The sequence below is a fragment of the Tachypleus tridentatus genome, chromosome 1 (assembly GCF_004210375.1).
Source record: "Tachypleus tridentatus isolate NWPU-2018 chromosome 1, ASM421037v1, whole genome shotgun sequence".
Classification (NCBI taxonomy): Eukaryota; Metazoa; Arthropoda; class Merostomata; order Xiphosura; family Limulidae; genus Tachypleus; species Tachypleus tridentatus.
In genome coordinates, this window is record NC_134825.1 from 152,464,828 (window position 1) to 152,490,428 (window position 25,601).

Here is a 25,601-nt window from a genome sequence, read left to right on the forward strand (position 1 = left end):
AATACCTGAAATGACCACGTTTGTAAAAAATAATTTAACATTGAACGTAAGAGCAGTTGCTATATAATGTATGATACAACCTATTCCAAGACGATATAAATATTAACAAACACTGTGTAATATGTATAACTTTACTTGTATTTATAGCACATTTATGAAGTACTTTTCAAATCGTGTCTTTAAAACGATGTACATTTTCAAAAATGTACCAATAAAAGGTAAATGAGACGTATATAACTTATATAAGTGTTGTCACTTGGTATTTAAGTTTTGTGAATAAATTTTTATTTTATATCGGTAGGGGTTTGGGGCTGTAGTTTTGTCATGTGTTCGCTAACTTCCCACAGCTTTTGTGCCACTTGCATGTCCTTGGCCTTAGGTCTGGTGTTTAACATCTTGCAGTCAGCGAAATACTCTCCTGATAAGGATTCAATTCCTGGTGCCATTGCAAGGTAAATGGTGGTTTGAGCACCTTCTTCGGCAGTCTGCAATAAGAAAAAATCGATGTTAAAGTGATACTGAAGTTCTCTTTTATTAGTTTAAAAATGCACTACACAAACGGAAATTAGTCCAAAATAACTTACTGCAGTGCTATCAGTAGAGCATGCAGTGATCTTGAAAAGCCTTAAACTTGTTTGTTCTGCAGAAGGAACCAGAAGTATGAAGTAAAGGAAAACATTCAACACATACAAAGAGGTTCAAACATCAATTGAAAAGAACTCATGTAGGAACCTCAAACTATATTCTCTTTGCCAGTAACATCGCGGTGGGGCAACTTATGTCGTACATTCATTATACATGTATTTTAGAAATTATGAAAATACTTAATATCTTCAATCTGAATTGCACTCATACCTCACTTTGATTTTAATGCAAATCAGGACACTCTAGGATTCGAACATAGTAATTTTATATTATAAAATGCTGCCCCAATGGAAGTCAATCCACCTATGTGACTGTCATAACCGAATAATAGAATTGACTGTGTTAGTTATTTCATTCTCTCCCTCCAACTAAAAGTGAGGTGCGCATTCACAGCATGATCCACAGACAGCATGCAAACTACCAGCTGAAACCGGTCGTATTTTGTAAAAAAGAAAAAACAACAACTAAAGTTCCAGGAAAAACATATGTAAAAAAATAAATAAAAAAACGTTACACTATATAATAATAGGTGGCAAACAATAAGAACAGTTGTGCGTATTGCATTGTTGAGAAACTTTGTGTAAAGTTACGAATCAGGTAGCTCTCGTTTTGAACTGACAGACTAAAGGGGAAGAGTTGAATTTAGAGAGTGCACGGGGGTAACATCCCATGTGCAAAACACACCCCCTCCCTGAAGTACAATACCTTCCATTTTGTCGAATTTGAAGCTTAATTCATTTTTCCAGCTACACTTCCCTTCCACCTACAGGTGGAAATCCCTGGAATAAACACAGGAGAGAAAGAGAAAGAAAGTCAGTAAACAGCTTACATCGTAAACGGCTACTCTTGTTTGGCCGAATAGTGCGTTTTAACCGCCATTCTTATCGTGCACTCACGACCACAAATTATGGAGCGTGTTTCCGCAGCAAAATGATTCTCAGTTCAGGCACGATTTCACTGGTCCACGCTCGGCCTAGAACTACTTACAAAGTTATGCATATGTGACTAAAGTAATGAGGCAACATTATTCGTATTCCAGGTTTAAGGAAGCTTCTACAAAAACAACAACTTGTTGCTCCAAGGGCGCTCGTTACAGACTTTGATTTATATAGCTACAGTTACGGGTGACGTAACTGAACCAGTTTTATAAAAAATGTATACATTTTTTCTTCTGATATATACATGTTTGATAAACGTAACTTTTATTGATATGTAGGCACCAAATTAAAGAAAATAGACTTTTGTATATTCTAATATTTGTATATTAAGGTGCTCGACGCTTTATCTGACGGTCGCTGGTTCGCATCCTAATCACACCAAATATACTCGCTCTTTCAGCCGTGAGAGAATTATAATGTGAAGGTCAATTCCACTATTCGTTGGCAAGTAGCCCAAGATTTAGCGGTAGGTGGTGGTGTGTGTTTGTGTGTTTTTCATATAGCAAAGCCACAAAGGGCTATCTGCTCAGCCCACCGAGGGGAATCGAACCCCTGATTTTAGCGTTGTAAATCCGGAGACATACCGCTGTACTAGCGGGGGGCGGGTGGTGGTGACTAACTGCCTTCCCTCTAATATTACAATGCTAAGTTAGGGACGGATAGCGCAGATAGCTGTGGTGTAGCTTTGCGCGAAATTAAAAAACAAACCAGATGATATCGATTTTGTTCAACTATAACCTTTCAGTTTCTGGAAAAACCGTTATAATGATTCGAACAAATAGCTTTAATCGAAGTAAGAATTATATCTTTATTTTCTTTTTTACTTGGATGGTTACTGAATTATTGTTTCTTTTAAACAAATTAAATATCACTATTTAGTTTTTTAATATATCAGTAGCTCTAGTTGTTTTTAAACTTTCTATTTTGAATTTAAAGGACTTCATTGTGTTATGAGATTTAAAGTAGAAAATCGATTTCGTTTAATGGTTGCTGGTGAAAAACAAAACAAAAACAATGACATCGAATTATATTAACACAACTCTTTCATTATGGACATTTTTAACACTTCGATAATTTTTTTCATATAATTCAGTTAACATATGATACCAAACCTGCAGCACTATTTATAAGATATCAAAAATGAATAATTTTGCGATTGATGTCTTAATCTAAATGGTGCCAAATGTCACTTTAAAATTTTGTAACAAATAATGAAGTTTCAAAGCGATCACAATTTTATTAGAAAATTTAATATTAAAAAAACAACAGGTAAGTTAATTTTAACTTATTAGTCAAAGTTATAGAAAGATACAAGTTTTTACCAACGAATAGTGGGATTAACCATACATTATAACGCCCCACGGTTGAAAGGACGAGTATGCTTGGTTTGACGGGGATTCGAACCCACGACCGTCAGATTACGAGTCAAATGTCTTAACCCACCTGGCCATGCCGGGCCTAACAACAAGCGAATTTAACCAAAAATAAACAAAGAAAACTGCAAGTCAAACGTTTTTTACATTTAGCCTTCCTCCTAGTGGCACAGAGGCATACCTGCATACTTACAACGCTAGAAATCGGGTTTCAATATTAGTAGTGGGCAGAGCACAGATAGCCTATTGTGTAGTTTGTGTTTTAACCTTAAACACAAAAACAAATTTCTTACACTTTGACGTGTGCGAAATTATTTAGCTTGTCAACGTTTCCTAATAGATGTTTGATATATTCAATTGGAATAGGGTTTTAGCGACAGATGAGTAAGACCACCAGGTCAGAGATTCCAGAGTCAGCTGTCTAACTGGAAAATAGAACCCCGATTTTTTCCGTTTTAAAGTGTGAGAGAAGGTACTTAACACAAGAAAGTGATTCATGTATTATCATAAAAAATAATTGAATTATTTAATTAAAAAAATAAACGTTTTCGGACAGTAATAATAATAATAATAAACAATTTATATAATAGGATTTTATTACTTATGCTCTGCCTCAGTTTGTCTACAGATTTATAATTGTATGTATTTCGGTGAAAATAGATGTTTTTAAACAAATATTTTTCTTTCTTTGCTTGAAGTTAAGAACAAAGCTGCACATTGTTATTCATATTGTGCCCATCATGGGTATCAAAATGCGGTTTCTAGCGTTGTAACTCTGCAGACATTCCGCTGTGCCATCGTGTCTATAATCCCTCCTCCCCTCTATACACGCTGTCTACACTAACCGTGTCAAAAAGACTCAGTTTTCACGCAGTAACTTTATTTACACTTATTTTACGTACACGTAAAGAGAACTTGTGATATTGTACACGATAATGATTTACTTCAAGCATGCAAAGAGATAACTTTCGATCAATGTTTGACTATAGCAAGTTATCGTTTAAATTTACGTTATCCAAACATATTACTTTTTTATTCTGTGTACGAGCTGTTGACTTACCTTTCCATACATGGATACAATTACATCAACAAGAAATCTTCTCACTCCATGATAATGACGAAATATGTCTGTATGTACAAGACCAGGGTGAAGAGAATAGGCTGTTACACCTTCAGAAATGGAGAACCAATGATGAAAAGTTAACATAAAAATGTATGACCATACAAGTAAAATAACAGTTTGTGTTGCTTTAAGAGCACAATTATTGTGGGCTAGAGAAAGCAGATAATGCGAAATATGTTATTTTGTTGAAGTTCTCGCAGATAGGAGAAAGTACATAACTAGAAATTTAGCACATATTACTAAAACTTACCATAACTGTGGATTAAATTATCGAGTCTGTAAATAATTGCCCTAGAAAAGAATTATTGACGACAAAGAAGTACAAACTCAATAAGGTTTATAACAGCTAGAATACTGCTAACATACGAAATAAAATAACTTTTGTTGCGAATATTCCCATGAAGCTCTATACTAGCCGTTTATAACACAGAACTGCAGACTAGAGGTAAAGCGGCTAACCAGTATCATCCACCGCTAACTTTTGAGCTTCTCTTATTGAATGGTAAGATTTGGCCCTCACTCTTACAATGTACCACGACTCTACTCTTATTAAATGGTAGGATCTGGCTGTCAATCTTACAATGTACCACGACTCTACTCTTATTGAATGGCAGGATTAGCTGTCAATCTTAAAATGTAACAAGGCTCTACTCTTATTGAATGGTAGGATTAGCTCAATCTTACAATGTACCAAGACTCTACTCTTATTGAATGGTAGGATTTGGCCCTCACTCTTACAATGTACCACGACTCTATTCTTATTGAATGGTAGGATCTGGTTGTCAATCTTACAATGTACCACGACTCTACTCTTATTAAATGGTAGGATCTGGCTGTCAATCTTACAATGTACCACGACTCTATTCTTATTGAATGGCAGGATTAGCTGTCAATCTTAAAATGTAACAAGGCTCTACTCTTATTGAATGGTAGGATTAGCTGTCAATCTTACAATGTACCACGACTCTACTCTTATTAAATGGTAGGATCTGGCTGTCAATCTTACAATGTACCACGACTCTACTCTTATTGAATGGCAGGATTAGCTGTCAATCTTAAAATGTAACAAGGCTCTACTCTTATTGAATGGTAGGATTAGCTATCAATCTTACAATGTACCAAGACTCTACTCTTATTGAATGGTAGGATTTGGCCCTCACTCTTACAATGTACCACGACTCTATTCTTATTGAATGGTAGGATCTGGTTGTCAATCTTACAATGTACCACGACTCTACTCTTATTAAATGGTAGGATCTGGCTGTCAATCTTACAATGTACCACGACTCTATTCTTATTGAATGGCAGGATTAGCTGTCAATCTTAAAATGTAACAAGGCTCTACTCTTATTGAATGGTAGGATTAGCTGTCAATCTTACAATGTACCAACACTCTGCTCTTATTGAATGGTAGGATTTGGCCCGCACTCTTACAATGTACCACGACTCTATTCTTATTGAATGGTAGGATCTGGTTGTCAATCTTACAATGTACCACGACTCTACTCTTATTAAATGGTAGGATCTGGCTGTCAATCTTACAATGTACCACGACTCTACTTTTATTAAATGGTAGGATCTGGCTGTCAATCTTACAATGTACCACGACTCTACTCTCATTGAATGGCAGGATTAGCTGTCAATCTTAAAATGTAACAAGGCTCTACTCTTATTGAATGGTAGGATTAGCTGTCAATCTTACAATGTACCAAGACTCTACTCTTATTGAATGGTAGGATTTGGCCCTCACTCTTACAATGTACCACGACTCTATTCTTATTGAATGGTGGGATCTGGCTGTCAATCTTACAATGTACCACGACTCTACTCTTATTAAATGGTAGGATTTGGCTGTCAATCTTACAATGTACCACGACTCTGTTCTTATTGAATGGTAGGATCTGACTGTCAATCTTACAATGTACCACGACTCTATTCTTATTGAATGGTAGGATCTGGCTGTTAATCTTACATTGTACCACGACTCTACTCTTATTGAATGGTAGGATTTGACTGTAAGTCTTACAATGCACCACGACTCTACCCTTATTGAATAGTAGGATTTGGCTGTCACTCTTACAATGTACCACGATCCTAAAGCGCAGATCGTGACTTTGCGACAATGGGACGCGAACCACGACAAACCTTCGATTCACAGTTGGGACATGTTGAACACTAGGTCATGCCAGACCAATCTTGTCATTCTGAAAGTTTTTTCTCCCCTTTATTAACGTATAAATATCTTCTAAACAACATAACAGTTATACTTAGAGCAATCTTCGGTACCAAATTCCATTTTGTAGAAATCACAATAAAATTTTTAATATCAACTTAATGCCTTGACGTTAAAATTAAATAGTTTTTGTAAAACACGAATCAGTATTTGTTAAGCAATATGAACAAATATGTTTCATGTGTTAGACTCTCGTACAGTTTGCAGCTCTACCTGCTCAGTTATGATTTCGTAACAGAAAAGTAGGAGTTTGATATCCAGAGTTGAAAGTATAAGTGAAAACAATTAACCATGTCGGCCCTTTTGCAGCTTTGCGATGCATTTAAGGGCTTATATCGCTAAAATTTGAGGTGCTATCTCTGCAGTTGGCCCAGTATAAATAGCCTTTTGTACAGCTTTGCACTTAAGAACAAACAAGCTGGTGAATTATAATAACGACGAAATGTTTTAACGCAGTGAAATAAATATCCATTTGATAAAAGATTAAGAAGCATACAAGTTGAAGTTACACAAAAAATAAAATGTAATCATTGGTTAATATAGTGAGTTTACGATTATTAATTTAGTTTGTTTTGAATTTTGCGCAAAGCTACACGAGGGCTATCTGCACTAGCCGTCTCTAATTCAGCAGTGTAAGACAAGAGAGAAGACAGCTAGTCATCAGCACTTACTGCCAACTCTTTGGTTACTCTTTTACCATCGAATAGTGGGATTGATTGTAACATTATAACGCCCCCACAGCTAAAAGAGCAAGCATGTTTGTTGTGACAGGGATTCGAATGCCTTAACCACCTGGCCTTGCCGGGCTTGCGATTTCTGTCGAAGTTACATAAACTGCCCATACCTAATTTACAAAATTATAGTTAGTAGACTGTAATAATGAGGGTGAAGGTTTGCTTTTAGCAAAGCCACATTGGACTATCTACTGTGTCCATCGAGGGGAATAGAGCCCCTGATTCTGGTATTGCAAGTCCAAAAGACCACCGGCGAACACGAATGACATTGATTAACAGTTCTAATATTGTTTGTGTGCACTCTTGGAGAAGATGTGAAGCGAAAAATCGAAGTTAGCAAATAAAAATTTCAATGGAATTATAATGTTGGATTAACTTCACTAAATGTTCTCTTGTACATGAATTAAAGAACACAATAGTCTGTTCAAGATCTTAATTGAACGTTGTATAATTTTCCATATTTAAATGAGTAATGTTTTGTTAACATAGCCATATAATAAATATAGAATGAAGTTGATTGTTTGTCGATATGGAATAATAGCAATGAAGTCAGTATAAAAAAGAAATTAAATATTATATAGGTCAGGCACGTGCTGTAAAATGCCGTTAAGGTGGAATGCACGTCGTTGCTAAATTATGATTTATTAGGTTTTTCACATACAATACTAAACATGTTTCAGAGGAAATTCCCATTTTGGTTGCACAACGAAAATACAGGTTTATATATAATAATTACTGTCGAAAAAAAAACGAAGTTACGATGAAAACCAGTTTCTGATAGAACAATAGTGTTTTAATAATGTTATGTTTCTCTAAAGTACCTCCTTCTCGGTAGCACAGCGACAAATATGAGGGTTTAAACGCTAAAACGGAGTTTCTACACCGGAGGTGGTCAGATTTGTTTCTAGCTGAGCGCAAAACTCGACAATGGGCTTTTTGTGCTGAGCTCATAACGGGTATTGAAACAGCATTTTAGCGTTAAAGCCTTCAGAATTATTACTGAGCCATTGAGGAGGTCGATGGACAGAGTAAAGACAGCCTATTATGTGTGTTTACACTTAACAACAAACATAAAACTGAAGTACAAAACAACGGGACAGTTAATTATCATTACACGAAACAGGGCCCGGTATGGCCAGGTGGTTAAAGCACTCGACTCGTAATCCGAGGGTCGAAAGTTCGAATTCCCGTCACACCAAACATGCTCGCCCTTTCAGCCGTGGAGACGTTATAAAGTTACGGTTTATCCCATTATTCGTTGGTAAAATAGTAGCCCAAGAGTTGGCGGTGGGTGGTGATGACTAGCTACTTTCCCTCTAGTCTTACACTGCTAAATTAAGGACAGATAGCGCAGATAACTCTCGTGTAGCTTTGCGCAAAATTCAAAATAAACCAAATAAAAAAACAACATGAAACGCAAGTGCAAAAATACTATATATTCACTTGTTGGTCTGTTGTATAATATCAAATAACGAATTCGGCACAGTGTTCTAATATTATTTACACTGCTAAATTAATTTAGGTTACCGTAGGATGATTTAAAATAACTGTAAAACCCCAAAAGTACAAATATACTTTTTAAGTATGCTACAGAGGTTTTGCTTTTCTGATTCGTAAAAGGAAAATATTTTCAAAACTAAAGAAATAACTGGTTTCTTCATTGCACAAAGATATCAATAAAAGTAGTAGAGTTTGTGTGTTTCCTTATAGCAAAGCCGTATCGGGCTATCTACTTAGCTTATCGAGGGGAATCGAACCCCTGATTTTAGCGTTGTAAATCCATAGAGTTACCGCTGTACTAGCGTGGTGCAAAACTAGTAGAAGCTGTGATATTTTCTAATTAGTGAAAAGCATGCACAAGGAGAAGAAGTTTGTACGTTATTCTAAATGTGCCATATAACAGCACAGATAGCCCTCGAGTAGCTTTGTGCGAAATTTCCAAACAAACAAACAAAAAGCCATATAACACCAAGTTATATGTCTATTTATCAAACAAATTTTGATATAATCTGTTGAAAAGCATTTTTGTTTTGAATTTCGCGTAAAGTTACACAAGGGCTATCTGCGCTAGCCGTTCCTAATCTAATTTAGCAGTGTAAAACTAGAGGGAAGGCAGCTAGTCATTTCCACCCACCTCCAACTCTTGGGCTACTCTTTTACCAAAGAATAGTGGGATTTACCGTACCATTATAACGCCCCCACAATTGAAAGGACGAGCATGTTTGGTGCGATGGGGATTCGACCCCATGACCCTCAGATTACGAGTCGAATGCTTTAACCCAACTGGCCATGCTGGGCGTACATTTGTGTATGTGAAATCATTTGTTTATCTATTTCGCTGCAAACTCACCCAACAATTTTTGAGCTAGCACAACGAAACTTGAGAGGTGGATTTGGGAGTAAACACCATCTGGGAAGTCACCAAGGCGTCGGATTTTGTGTTTCTGATTCCCATAGGAATCTCATGGCGTCATTTCTAAATTTTGTCCGTATTCCTACTTAAAAGCTAGCGGGACCAAAATTGATACAAGTACTCACTATAGACAGATGTCCTACAAATGTCCTAACACCGTTATGTTTTGGAACAGATACCCCTAGAGTATCTATAGAAGTAGGTGGGGATAATGGAGGTGTTTGATTAGTACATTTTAGCCTCTCTAAATCGTGAATGGATCTTTGAATTGGGCAGAGGAAGCCTTGTATTTTGTTATTTTTAATTAACTAAATATAAAATGAAAATATTATATGTTTGAAAGCTACGAATTTCAGGCTACTAATATAACTTAGTTTTATTAACATAAGAAAATATATTCAAAATAAATGATATAAATTAAATTTCTTTGCTTTATCATTATTACATGTGTAAGTCCTATGCTTTATCATTATTACATGTGTAAGTCCTACCGAGAGATCACTTATATATAGATTTGATGATATCTTTTACCCAGCTGAACATCTGCCAGTCGACATGTTATATTTTAGTGCAATTGAAGAGAAATTATAAACGGAATTTATCAAAACAAAATCATACGCAATGTTTCATCAATGTAGTTTTTGTTTATGTGACGGTCAATCCCACTATTCGTTGGTAAAAGAGTAGCCCAAGAGTTGGCGGTGGGTGGTGATGACTAGCTGCCTTCCCTCTAGTCTTACACTGCTAAATTAGGGACGGCTAGCACAGTTAGCCCTCTAGTAGCTTTGTGCGAAATTCCAAAACAAACAAACAAAACAAAGTTTTTGTTTTTTAATGTATATTTTCGAGGAGTGCCTCAAGTCAAGTAATTGACTCAACCTTATGTATAAACGTCACGAAAAGAAAGCTGTTATATGACCTTGAGGTTATCGGCTCCTAAATGTAACCACGCTTTCTTGGTCGAAACCAGTAGGTTCGTTATGTTGCCGTAGGGATAAGTGTAATACTTGCATTTGGCGTTACTTCAAAATACTTTTTTCATATTATGCATTTTATTATCAAACATATTAGCCATAGGATAAAGTACTCATTTGTTTTCAAATTATATTTGATATTTTTCTAGACTATAACTGTAGATCTAATTCATTCTAAGACGCTTTGTGTTTATATACATACCAGCAGTTGTGCCCCCCTTTTTGGGGAAAAAAAGTGCGTTTTATACATCGAAAAATACAGGAATTAAAACACAAAAATATGTATTGTGTTAACGCATTTTCAACATAGTATACGTGTTATTCTTTTTATTTAGAACTATAACTGAAAACCCGTTTCAACACTATGTAACTTTCTCTTCTTACTGTCCACGCAAAAGAACAGTGAACAACGATTCAGGAAGGCTTAGCTTCTTAATTTATATACTTTTAAAAGTTTATATTTTCTAGTTTCATGAAGGACGTAATACATACTTCGTTCTAAATCAGAAGTATCCAATAAAGGATGAGTTTAGTGAAATAAGTATTTAAACACACAATAAAGAATTCCGCAAAAATTGCTGAAAAGATTCCTGTATGTAAACAACATAATAAAGCTGGTTTTGTTCCAAATTTGTCATAGTACTTATTAATTAAGTTATAAACCTAACATGGGGGAATCTTTGATAGCTGCGGCACTTGAAAATATTTCAAACAGGATTAAAGTAAATTAATCTATACAACTTTTTATATCCTTTTTATTACCTATATTTCTCGTGTGCCAGCAACACCAAACGTGAGGCACATGTATGCCCGATTGAATTTTAGTACTCATCACATTTTACGAGCCACCCTACCTTTCCTCAAACTGAAATTATTTTAGGCAGATTACAGTTAATTAATACATTAGACCTTCAGTGTGATCAAATGCATCAGTTAAATGGGTTTTACTTCCTGAGTCGAAAACTAATTAGATCTTAAATCAGTAAGCAGCGAGTTAAAAATTTCTACTTGGAAAAAAAACAGAACAACAACAAATAAACTCGGAGTCACTCCGTGAGCCGTTATACCGCGGCTAAAAAGTAAGAAAAGTCAGTATCAAACATCATTAAACAAAGTAGCCACGTGATCTAGAGGTAAATGCAACTACCTTAAGTTCGAATCGTAAGAGTTTTCAAATAAAATTGCGATTTTAAAAAGGTGGTTGGTAGGAAGTCATACTTATGTCTCTCGTTATAAAATGACTATGCTTCCAATTGTTAGCTTTATAACTCCGACTATATAAGTAGTAATTAATAGATGAGGTAAAGTTACTTTACTTACCTGTTCCGGCTAGACGATTAGCCAATTCTCTGGTAAATAATATATTGGCCAACTTAGTATGGCTATAAACGATGTCCGATGTGTAATAACGTTCACTATTTAAGTTGTCGAAATTGATAACTCCCAGTTTGTAGTTTATTGATGAAACGGTGATGATTCTGGCGGGTGCACATTTCTTCAACATATCTGATTATATAAGACAGTCATTTTAAAAAGCAGTTAGGCTTGTATCACAAATAACATAAAAAACAATGGATTACTTAATAAACATAACACTTATTATTATGTTAATAGTTATTTTTACAGAGGAGAACACAAAGAATTGAAATGGCGTAACTTCGTTGTTGTTTTTTTTTTAAGTGAAAAAGGTACAAATAAAACGATGTCGTACAGTTGAGAGAGGAGATAGTCCTTCTCTAAAAAGCTGAAAGGTTTTTGAAATCTTACACAAATTCAATTCCTGAAACTTTCTATTGATTTTTGCCGGTCACTCCAATTGGCAATAAGAAATCCATAAGACCAATACCTTCTTCTACCATCGTGAACATATATATTTTCCTCTACCTACGGAGCTGACTGTTAGAATCAGGATGTTGAAGTGATCTCCGAAATCAACTTATATCAAGCGCTGTTTACTGATGGGTTAAAGGAAGGGTTTTAAACCGATCGTAATATTTTGGAAGAAACTATCCTTTATTATTATCTTCAACATTTCACACATTACAGACGATTTAGACTGTCTTTTCACGCAATAATAGAATAACTGATCACAGAAAACAGATAAATATAAACTAGTTGTATTTCTATTTGCACCAGCATCTTTACCTAACGTTTTCTTCAGTCTTTTTTTTTTTTTTTTCATTGAAAAGGAAGTCCAACAGACATCTTAGGCTCCCTTTAGATTCTTCCACTTGTTCGATTTAAATCAGAAAATTATACCTGTCCCAACGAACGTTGGAGCTAGACCTTGAACGATGCAGTTCGAAAATGTACATTAATACAAACGAATAAAAATTTTAACTTAAATTTGTCGCTAAAAGATAAGGTTAAAATTTTTAGATTGGAATATTTAAACATTTTGCAATCTTAGATATTTATTGATATATTCATCTTCTATCCAACAGATAATAATCTGAACAAGTTATAACAACATATATAAACATTTATACTTTAATAAACATAATGTGTACCACAAAATTTCATATCTAAAATAATTTATAAACAACTATTGATTTAAATTTTACAGTTATGAAAATCAACACATTACAAGAGGGGGTTTGTTTTTCAGAAACTTATTACTGAATGTTACTGAACATATCTCACATAAACTGACACAAACAAATCAAGAAGATAGAAAAACAAACCCCCTCTTGTAATATATTAATATAATAAATATCTGAGATTGCAAAATGTTTAAATATTCCAATCTAAATACTTTAAGCAGTTAATTATTACATTTACTATTTTTATTAAATAACGTCAGAAACAACACTATGTAATAAATACCTGTGGTAACAACAGAGTTCCTTTTTAAGAGTGTCTCTCTGTAACGTAAATTTTAAAAAATCTTGCAAGCTGTGAAACACATTTCCTCTCGGAAAATCGAAACTGTTAGAAAGAAGTTAAAGTGTAAACGATATCAACAGTAATCTTACGCTATTAGTGAATCTTTTTACTATTCAATAGAATTTAAAAGATTACACATTATTTAACATAAGAAAGTGAGCCAGTGGATTTTAGCCATTCTTTGTTTTGGAAGATTTTACTGTTATCACGTGAATGTCTTACCAAGAAGTAGATTTGTCAGGAGAAAATGGCCAAGATGATTTGTCGCAAAGGTCATTTCATAACCCTCCGCAGTTAGTGTTCGCTCTGGAAGGGCTAAACAATTGCAAAATAAAAGATATAAATCTTAGGAGATAGCACGAAGCTTAAGATTTATTTTCAGCATAATATAAATAAAATTTCAAGCCCTTCAGCGGCTTAGAACTACGTCTAAAGGAATATAACTATAAAAACTTGTTTAGAAACCTGTTGTGGACACATTTCAGATAGCCCATTGTGTAGGTTAACAACAATAACAACAACTAACAAAACAAAAATGAAAATAATTTCAAATTATGCACACAGGATAGGAGTAGCTGTTCACATGCTCACAAGACATGTGGGATCCCAGAAACACTGGCTAGAATTTTTTTCTTACAATTTGGACCACATGTATTTTCGAAACCCAGATTAAATTTTTATAATCTGAAAAACGTAGAAATAAAAAGCTATTGATAGCCCAGAAGACAGGATACAGGAAACAGTACCCACAAAATCACATTCTCATGTATGTGGCTTCCAGAATTTAGTTGGATCTTATGTTTGAGGTTAAGAATGGAAAGGCATTCAAATACCACAGTCATTGTGAGTGCCCTAACGAAAGATGTTTGAACTAACAAAACGTATTATTGTAGTTTTTAAATCAGTTAGTTGGCGTTTTTTGCAACTGCGAAAAAAACAGCATGGTTGTTACATACAGGGTATGGGGAATGGACAGGGTAGGAGGAATGGGAGACTGCAAGTTCATAAAAAATTCTGCACTAAGAACAGGTGTTGGTTATACGTGAGCAACTAACAACGTATTTAAAGAAAAGCGACTGTCCACTCCTCACTATAATTCCGGCACTAGTGAAATAATAAAGTCATATTTTTACGATGTATGCCAATAACTCTCAACAACTGTGTGTCGAATGTTACATTATATTACTGTTACTGATAATTAATGAATTATTTAAGGAATTGGTAGATGATTAAAAATGTTTTAAAGAAATGGAGTTTTAAAAGCCATCTTTACCACAGCTATTTAAAATATTAAAACACAAGACACAAATCACATTTTTTGGGGGTTGTGTCTCAGTGAATTAGTGGTAAGTTTATGGACTTACAACATTCAAATCTTTGGTTCGATTCTTCGCAGATAGAACGCAAATATCTTACTGTGCAGACTTACGTGAAATAAAAGGAACTTTTTGGGTTAAAAATAACCAATAACGTGCATAACATTTACGATCTCTCAATAGATCCAATGTGGTTTGGTTTGTTTGAATTTCGCGAAAATCTATACGAGGTCTATCTGTGCTAGCGGTCCCTAGTTTCGCAGTGAAAAAGTACACGGAAAACAGCTAGTCATCACCACCCATCGCCAACTTTTGGGCTACTCATTTACCAAAGAATAATGGGATTGATCATCACATTATATTGCTCCCATGGCTGAAAAGACGAACATGTTTGTTAGGATGGGAATTCGAACCCGCGATCTAATCACCAAACATATTGGTTTAAGCTTATGTTTTATCAAACGTAACAAACGCACAGGTTATTTCAAACGTCTTACTTACGAATACTCAAAAACTCAAACTGTAAGCATATATTTTAAATTTTAAACGTATTTTATGAAGTCTCAGCTGAACTGTTTACAGATTTAACAACTGACTAGCTCACATTAAAACAGTAACAGTCTAATATGATAATATATAATTAAACACAAAGTAATATATTGTAACATTAGCAGAAAGAATTAATTCGCATAATTATACATTCAGCTTTTCCTGTATAACGTTGTTTTAATGGAAGTAAAGCGTCCTAAATTTATTATTAATAACATGTTAATATATATATATATATATTATTTATCTTCATTTTTAACTGAGAAAAAGTGTCTTGTTAATTGGTAAATTAATATAACATCATTTTGACATAGAAAATGATTCAATCAGATAATGAAAGAAAAGTTGCTTTCAATGACAGCCACTATTTTATACTATTCATATCAACACATTGGAGTTATCAAGAATAGCCACATTGTTATACTGTTTCTATCGACACATAGATGTTATCAAGAATAGCCACATTGTTATACTGTTTCTATCGACACATAGATGTTATCAAGAATAGCCACATTGTTATACTGTTTCTATCGACACATAGATGTTATCAAGAATAGCCATATTGTTATATTGTTTCTATCGACACATAGATGTTATCAAGAATAGCCATATTGTTATACTGTTTCTATCGACACATAGGTGTTATCAAGAATAACCATATTGTTATACTGTTTCTATCGACACATAGATGTTATCAAGAATAGCCACATTGTTATACTGTTTCTATCGACACATAGATGTTATCAAGAATAGCCACATTGTTATACTGTTTCTATCGACACATAGATGTTATCAAGAATAGCCACATTGTTATACTGTTTCTATCGACACATAGCCATGTTATCAAGAATAGCCACATTGTTATACTGTTTCTATCGACACATAGATGTTATCAAGAATAGCCACATTGTTATACTGTTTCTATCGACACATAGATGTTATCAAGAATAGCCACATTGTTATACTGTTTCTATCGACACATAGATGTTATCAAGAATAGCCACATTGTTATACTGTTTCTATCGACACATAGATGTTATCAAGAATAGCCACATTGTTATACTGTTTCTATCGACACATAGATGTTATCAAGAATAGCCACATTGTTATACTGTTTCTATCGACACATAGATGTTATCAAGAATAGCCACATTGTTATACTGTTTCTATCGACACATAGATGTTATCAAGAATAGCCACATTGTTATACTGTTTCTATCGACACATAGATGTTATCAAGAATAGCCACATTGTTATACTGTTTCTATCGACACATAGATGTTATCAAGAATAGCCACATTGTTATACTGTTTCTATCGACACATAGATGTTATCAAGAATAGCCACATTGTTATACTGTTTCTATCGACACATAGATGTTATCAAGAATAGCCACATTGTTATACTGTTTCTATCGACACATAGATGTTATCAAGAATAGCCACATTGTTATACTGTTTCTATCGACACATAGATGTTATCAAGAATAGCCACATTGTTATACTGTTTCTATCGACACATAGACACATAGATGTTATCAAGAATAGCCACATTGTTATACTGTTTCTATCGACACATAGATGTTATCAAGAATAGCCACATTGTTATACTGTTTCTATCGACACATAGATGTTATCAAGAATAGCCACATTGTTATACTGTTTCTATCGACACATAGATGTTATCAAGAATAGCCACATTGTTATACTGTTTCTATCGACACATAGATGTTATCAAGAATAGCCACATTGTTATACTGTTTCTATCGACACATAGATGTTATCAAGAATAGCCACATTGTTATACTGTTTCTATCGACACATAGATGTTATCAAGAATAGCCACATTGTTATACTGTTTCTATCGACACATAGATGTTATCAAGAATAGCCACATTGTTATACTGTTTCTATCGACACATAGATGTTATCAAGAATAGCCACATTGTTATACTGTTTCTATCGACACATAGATGTTATCAAGAATAGCCACATTGTTATACTGTTTCTATCGACACATAGGTGTTATCAAGAATAGCCACATTGTTATACTGTTTCTATCGACACATAGATGTTATCAAGAATAGCCACATTGTTATACTGTTTCTATCGACACATAGATGTTATCAAGAATAGCCACATTGTTATACTGTTTCTATCGACACATAGATGTTATCAAGAATAGCCACATTGTTATACTGTTTCTATCGACACATAGATGTTATCAAGAATAGCCACATTGTTATACTGTTTCTATCGACACATAGATGTTATCAAGAATAGCCACATTGTTATACTGTTTCTATCGACACATAGATGTTATCAAGAATAGCCACATTGTTATACTGTTTCTATCGACACATAGATGTTATCAAGAATAGCCACATTGTTATACTGTTTCTATCGACACATAGATGTTATCAAGAATAGCCACATTGTTATACTGTTTCTATCGACACATAGATGTTATCAAGAATAGCCACATTGTTATACTGTTTCTATCGACACATAGATGTTATCAAGAATAGCCACATTGTTATACTGTTTCTATCGACACATAGATGTTATCAAGAATAGCCACATTGTTATACTGTTTCTATCGACACATAGATGTTATCAAGAATAGCCACATTGTTATACTGTTTCTATCGACACATAGATCAAGAATAGCCATATTGTTATACATCGACACATAGAATCAAGAATAGCCACATTGTTATACTGTTTCTATCGACACATAGGTGTTATCAAGAATAGCCATATTGTTATACTGTTTCTATCGACACATAGATGTTATCAAGAATAGCCACATTGTTATACTGTTTCTATCGACACATAGATGTTATCAAGAATAGCCACATTGTTATACTGTTATACTGTTTCTATCGACACATAGATGTTATCAAGAATAGCCACATTGTTATACTGTTTCTATCGACACATAGATGTTATCAAGAATAGCCACATTGTTATACTGTTTCTATCGACACATAGATGTTATCAAGAATAGCCACATTGTTATACTGTTTCTATCGACACATAGATGTTATCAAGAATAGCCACATTGTTATACTGTTTCTATCGACACATAGATGTTATCAAGAATAGCCACATTGTTATACTGTTTCTATCGACACATAGGTGTTATCAAGAATAGCCACATTGTTATACTGTTTCTATCGACACATAGATGTTATCAAGAATAGCCACATTGTTATACTGTTTCTATCGACACATAGATGTTATCAAGAATAGCCACATTGTTATACTGTTTCTATCGACACATAGATGTTATCAAGAATAGCCACATTGTTATACTGTTTCTATCGACACATAGATGTTATCAAGAATAGCCACATTGTTATACTGTTTCTATCGACACATAGATGTTATCAAGAATAGCCACATTGTTATACTGTTTCTATCGACACATAGGTGTTATCAAGAATAACCATATTGTTATACTGTTTCTATCGACACATAGATGTTATCAAGAATAGCCATATTGTTATACTGTTTCTATCGACACATAGGTGTTATCAAGAATAACCATATTGTTATACTGTTTCTATCGACACATAGATGTTATCAAGAATAGCCACATTGTTATACTGTTTCTATCGACACATAGATGTTATCAAGAATAGCCACATTGTTATACTGTTTCTATCGACACATAGATGTTATCAAGAATAGCCACATTGTTATACTGTTTCTATCGACACATAGGTGTTATCAAGAATAGCCACATTGTTATACTGTTTCTATCGACACATAGGTGTTATCAAGAATAGCCACATTGTTATACTGTTTCTATCGACACATAGGTGTTATCAAGAATAGCCACATTGTTATACTGTTTCTATCGACACATAGGTGTTATCAAGAATAGCCACATTGTTATACTGTTTCTATCGACACATAGGTGTTATCAAGAATAGCCACATTGTTATACTGTTTCTATCGACACATAGATGTTATCAAGAATAGCCACATTGTTATACTGTTTCTATCGACACATAGGTGTTATCAAGAATAGCCACATTGTTATACTGTTTCTATCGACACATAGGTGTTATCAAGAATAGCCACATTGTTATACTGTTTCTATCGACACATAGGTGTTATCAAGAATAGCCACATTGTTATACTGTTTCTATCGACACATAGATGTTATCAAGAATAGCCACATTGTTATACTGTTTCTATCGACACATAGGTGTTATCAAGAATAGCCACATTGTTATACTGTTTCTATCGACACATAGATGTTATCAAGAATAGCCATATTGTTATACTGTTTCTATCGACACATAGATGTTATCAAGAATAGCCACATTGTTATACTGTTTCTATCGACACATAGATGTTATCAAGAATAGCCACATTGTTATACTGTTTCTATCGACACATAGGTGTTATCAAGAATAGCCACATTGTTATACTGTTTCTATCGACACATAGATGTTATCAAGAATAGCCACATTGTTATACTGTTTCTATCGACACATAGATGTTATCAAGAATAGCCACATTGTTATACTGTTTCTATCGACACATAGATGTTATCAAGAATAGCCATATTGTTATACTGTTTCTATCGACACATAGGTGTTATCAAGAATAGCCACATTGTTATACTGTTTCTATCGACACATAGATGTTATCAAGAATAGCCATATTGTTATATTGTTTCTATCGACACATAGATGTTATCAAGAATAGCCACATTGTTATACTGTTTCTATCGACACATAGGTGTTATCAAGAATAGCCACATTGTTATACTGTTTCTATCGACACATAGGTGTTATCAAGAATAGCCACATTGTTATACTGTTTCTATCGACACATAGATGTTATCAAGAATAGCCATATTGTTATATTGTTTCTATCGACACATAGATGTTATCAAGAATAGCCACATTGTTATACTGTTTCTATCGACACATAGATGTTATCAAGAATAGCCATATTGTTATACTGTTTCTATCGACACATAGGTGTTATCAAGAATAGCCACATTGTTATACTGTTTCTATCGACACATAGGTGTTATCAAGAATAGCCACATTGTTATACTGTTTCTATCGACACATAGATGTTATCAAGAATAGCCACATTGTTATACTGTTTCTATCGACACATAGATGTTATCAAGAATAGCCATATTGTTATACTGTTTCTATCGACACATAGATGTTATCAAGAATAGCCACATTGTTATACTGTTTCTATCGACACATAGATGTTATCAAGAATAGCCACATTGTTATACTGTTTCTATCGACACATAGATGTTATCAAGAATAGCCACATTGTTATACTGTTTCTATCGACACATAGATGTTATCAAGAATAGCCATATTGTTATACTGTTTCTATCGACACATAGGTGCTATCATGGACAGCTTTATCTCCTAAGTCCATTTTACATACGCAAATTTTTAAATTAGCTTGTAACATACTTTAAAATTGGGATATTAAATTCAAGCAGTGTAATTGAGTTTATGCTATGTTAAGATACTGCATGATAAAAACAGTGATTGGTTCACAGATATACTTACACATACCTCAGATTGTTGAATTCAGCCTAAATATCTGTATGGATTCTACATTAAAGTTATTGAGAAATAATAGTTGGATAAACAAGTTAAACAAACAGTTAACAACATCGACGCAGTTGGAGCCTAAACTTCAAGTCTTGTATTTGAATGTATCTTTTTTATTCTTAATTAATTTGTTTGTCAAATCACCTCAGATATCCGCTGTACCTAAACTACCGCTATACAAGTGTTTACTATATCTGAGAAGACAGAGTTCCCTTATCACGGAACAGTTGAAAAAAATATGTAACTTTTACGATCTTCAAATTAACCTGAAAGTTATTATAACACCTAATTCAAAACTAATTTTTTCTTCTTCAAAGGTCATGTAGAGAATGCCCATTGTAGTCTGTAAGTAAAAAAAAATCAAAACACCATACATATAACATACGTTCCACCACTATATGATGTTTAGTCTTATTCTTTCGATTTGCCTTTATTCAGGATTATTGATGAAGTGAGGAAATGTCCCAAACCGATATAACTTGGTGACAAGTGATAACTCGAACGATAGATTAGATTTCCCATGTAAATAAACGTGTATAAATAGACATCATATAGTGGTGGAACGTATGTTATATGTATGGTGTTTTGATTTCTTTTACTTACAGACTACGTCTGGTTGAATAATTCACAAGAAGAAATTTGTGAAATACACGCTGCATTTCTTGAAATTACTGTAAGAATTTTGGATTCTTTAGGAGTAGAGGGCATTTTATAGCATCATGTAAACTTGCATGTTAATATAATCTAACGTATGATCAAATTGTTGAGATTCGGTTTGATTTGTTTTCAATTTCGCACAAAGCTACACTAGCTGTCCTTAATTTAGCAGTGTAAGACTAAAGAGAAGGCAAATAGTCGTCACCACACACTGTCAACTCTTGGGCTATTCTTTTATCAACGAATAATGGGATTGCCCGTCAAATTATAATGTCCCTAAAGTTGAAAGGGTGAGCACGTTTGATGGATCAAGAATTCGAACGCACAACCCTCAGATTGCGAGTCAAGCCTCTAACCACTTGGTTACGCAGGGACCAATGATGAAATGAAGGAGGACTTGTGGCACTCTAAAACACTATGCTTGCCACACTTTACGGAAGTGTTAAAATATGTATTTAACCGTGTAACAGATATAGAGGACACACATTTCTTGAAAATCAAATGAATAAGGTTACAGCTTCAAATAAGACCTCCAATTTGCAAGCGAGACAAAATTCTTACCAAAAACACCTGCGTTGTTTATCAATATGTCAAGGCGGTCATGGGTTCTTTTAAACTTGTCAACAAATTCTCTAACTGACTTTTGTGAACTTAAATCCAATACCATCACTTCAATCTTCGTGTTTCCAGTTGAATCAATAATGTCTTCGGCAGCCATTTTACCCTTCTCTTGATTCCTACAAGCGAGGACTACACTGGCATGTCTTCTTGCTAATTCTTTCGCTGTTTCTTTTCCTATTCCTAAGTAAGAGGACATAAAACCCCTACTTGTCACAAAACTTTTGAACAAAATTAAACACTATGATTATGCTTTCTGTGGTTTGTTAACATAACATAGATTACATAACATTATATAAACTTTTATTATGCTTATTACATGCTGTTGGCACGATAAATATTATATCATATTATAAGAGGTACGCTTTAGTTGGCCCCAAGTGGCTCAGCGGTATGGCTCGGACTTACATCACTAACACCCGGGTTTCGATACCAGTGGTGGGCAGAGCACAGATAGCCCATTGTGAAGCTTTGTGCTTACTTCAAAACAACATTTGTGCTTTTTGTTAGTCTTGTAATCGTTCTAATTTTTTATTAAAAAACTAATAGTTTTCTTCAAACTGTCGTTAGGTAATTTGTACCAGAAATAATTTTCTAAAACAATTAGTTTACATTTTTTTTATTCAAACTCTGAGAAATAACTTTGTAAAAACGTTTAAGAAACCTATAACAATTACGTTAAAATAATCCAACGTGTCAAAAATTACTTATTGATGTTAAAGTACACACAAGTGTATTAAAGATTAAGGTATACTTCTTCCACTGTATTCTAAATTCTAACACTTCCCTCAGTGGGCTTACAATTGGATTTCCATACCTGCGATGGGCAGATCACAGATAGCCCATTGTGTAGTTTTGCGCTTAATAACTAATAATCAAACAAACTTCCACTGCGCAGTGGATTATATTTCAGCATATTTGACAAATTTTAAAATAACTATTCTCAATATTGAACTTTATTCAGAGTGCACATATTTATACAAAAAAAAAGTTATTTAGCTCATTTTACCTCTTAGGATAATGATATTAAGCCTTCACACAAAATTCCCCAGAAGAGGTATTGGTGAGGTTATACAATAGCAATTTATAGTTTGCATAAGCTAACTACATTCAGACATTGGTTAATATTACATTGTTACATATTATGAAGAGTGAGCTAACAAGTGATTTCGTTTGTCTGCAAGTCTTATGTTTAAAGTTGTTAGCAATGGTGATTTGTTTTTCAGTTTTTCACAAAAGGTTTGATTGATTGTTTGGAATGAAGCACAAAGCTACAAAATGGGCTATCTGTGCTCTGCTCATCACGAGTATCGAAACCTGGTTTTTAGCGGTGTGAGTCTATGACATACCGCTGTGTCACTAGGGTGGGCTACACAAAAGGATTCCCCAGATTAAATCGCCTTGGTGGGATTGTATTTGTAACTTATCGTTAATTATACATTAAGTTTGTAGAAGGAACTCGTTTAATACTAGTAATAAAACTATGATATTCTGTAGTTTATAAAACCAGTGTTTTGTCTGTTTATCTTAACTATCTATTAATTTTCTGCAACAATAGTAAACAGAGTCAAAAATTAGGTCTGACGATATTCTAGTTTTCCGAAAGAAATATATACCACAATTACGTGTAAAACTTATTGCAAAACTAATTCTGACCTACTGAGTTCTGCCCACTAAAGTAATGGCCACTTGTATGATTTATTTAGTTTTATTTAAAAAAATATTTATCAGAAGAACAACATACCTGTGTTTCCTCCAGTGACAATCACTGTTTTTCCAGAAAGATTGGTTTTATACTTGCATATTCCAAGAGTTAACTTTGAGTAGACTTTAAGCATTAAAAGTCCTGCAGAAATGAGGGCCATTATCCACCATATACAGACGGATTGGAAAAGCACTCCAAAGTCATTTTGTAACAAGGTCCATATTCCATCCTCCATAACTGGATTGATCTGTGTGAAAAGAATAGAGAATCTTGCGTTAGATAATTCAGAGGAACAAATTTTCTCAATAAAATAAATGTTTTTTTATGCATATATATTCATGTTTCAATATTTTTTAGTCCCGGAAAAATTAGGTCTGACGATATTCTAGTTTTCCGAAAGAAATATTTCGAAATTTAATGTGTGTGTGTGTGTGTATTTTCTTTTAGCAAAGTTGACCCGACATGGCCAGGTGGGTTAAGGCGTGCGACAAACATGCTGCCTTCCCTCTAGTCTTACACTACTAAATTAGGGACAGCTAGCGCAGATAGCCCTCGAGTAGCTTTGCGCAAAATTGGACCATCTGTTAAGTTCGCTACGGGGAATCAAACCGCTGAGTGTAGCTTTGTAAATCCGAAGACTTACCTCTGTATCAGCGGGGTATTCGAAATCTGCTCCAAATTATAAATATTTTGAAACTGATGTTTTCAGCTTGTTCCAAAGTGAAAACTGTTTGTTCAAATGCATTTTGTCAAAATTTAGCAGAATAAGAATTTAAATATTTCCCGCTGGTGCAAAAACTATTTTTGAAAACATTTGAAACAAACTATTTTGAACTAAAGAAGAATAAAACTTGTTTACTAACCCACCTTAAATAAACCTTGGATCAGTGTTACTCTTTTTGTGCGTTGCGTTGTTCCAGAGCGAATGAAGTATTTTTACGTAACTACTTTGACACCGGGAATTTCCTGTTTTTTTTTCCCTTCCTGGCAAGAGCAATTCTAACAAATGAAAATTCACTTCCAAGGTCCTGTGTTGTGACTCGAATAATATGTTCTACTAAAGTAATTTTGTCGTTATTACAATTCCAGTAACCCCTCTTAACTATTTTTTTGTGTAGGCCTTTTAATTAAAACTTAACAATTGGAAACAAAACGAGCATTAATTGTGTTGTCATAAAAGTGAATTAAATATTATAGAATATCGGGAAATTATGAAAAAAAATATGTTATAAAAATTTGCAAATTTTTAATATTATTTGGAAATATATTTTGTAAGTGTAGATGAGGCTGTTAGTTGGTTATTTATGTAAATACCTTGAACTGTTGTTTGTAAACATGATCCCTTGTTTAAATAATATATAAATTATCTTTTATTCCAATATTTTACTTTTAATCATGACGTCATAGACCTTCACCGAAACATGTAGAGAATGTTTAACAGACTTGAAGCCTTTTTTTTGTTAACGTTTTATTGCACAAAATGTTTAATGTTGTTTTGAGGTTTTAGTTCAGTTAACCTAAAACATATCTATACGTATAAAGATAAAGATGTCATTTTCGTTTGTAGGACCACTTTTTATGCTTATATTTTTACCATCTCAAACAGGTTTAGTATGCACCCTTTAGGGCCTCAATGGAATAACACCCGCATACTATATTTCAATTCTTGGGGTTCCTGCGTGTTCTTCATATTATTATATTGATATATACGAAACTTAGAAGGTAACCTTACGGAACTACTTAGGGTGAAATAAGGTGTTCGTTTTTTGGACCTGATACTTCTGTGTTACTTTCCTGGATTTCCTAAAGATGTCTTTTACGTTTAA

General features: G+C 33.9%; 1 protein-coding gene across 2 annotated transcripts; it reads right to left on the reverse strand.

The window, feature by feature from the left end:
* Positions 1 to 117: 117 nt before the first annotated feature.
* LOC143227437 (retinol dehydrogenase 11-like) lies at positions 118 to 24,791 on the reverse strand. Of its 2 annotated transcripts, none has more exons than XM_076458886.1 (7): positions 24,643 to 24,791; positions 23,815 to 24,022; positions 22,014 to 22,253; positions 13,542 to 13,634; positions 11,754 to 11,939; positions 4,017 to 4,126; positions 118 to 485 (listed from the first exon to the last, which is right to left on the reverse strand). In XM_076458886.1, the coding sequence occupies exons 2-7, from the start codon at positions 24,008 to 24,010 to the stop codon at positions 285 to 287; spliced, it is 1,026 nt and encodes a 341-aa protein (XP_076315001.1). In that variant the 5' UTR covers positions 24,011 to 24,022; positions 24,643 to 24,791; the 3' UTR covers positions 118 to 284. The 2 variants fall into 2 exon arrangements, with proteins under 2 accessions (XP_076315001.1, XP_076315008.1); XM_076458893.1 differs by lacking the exon at positions 24,643 to 24,791 and adding an exon at positions 24,419 to 24,590.
* Positions 24,792 to 25,601: the final 810 nt, after the last annotated feature.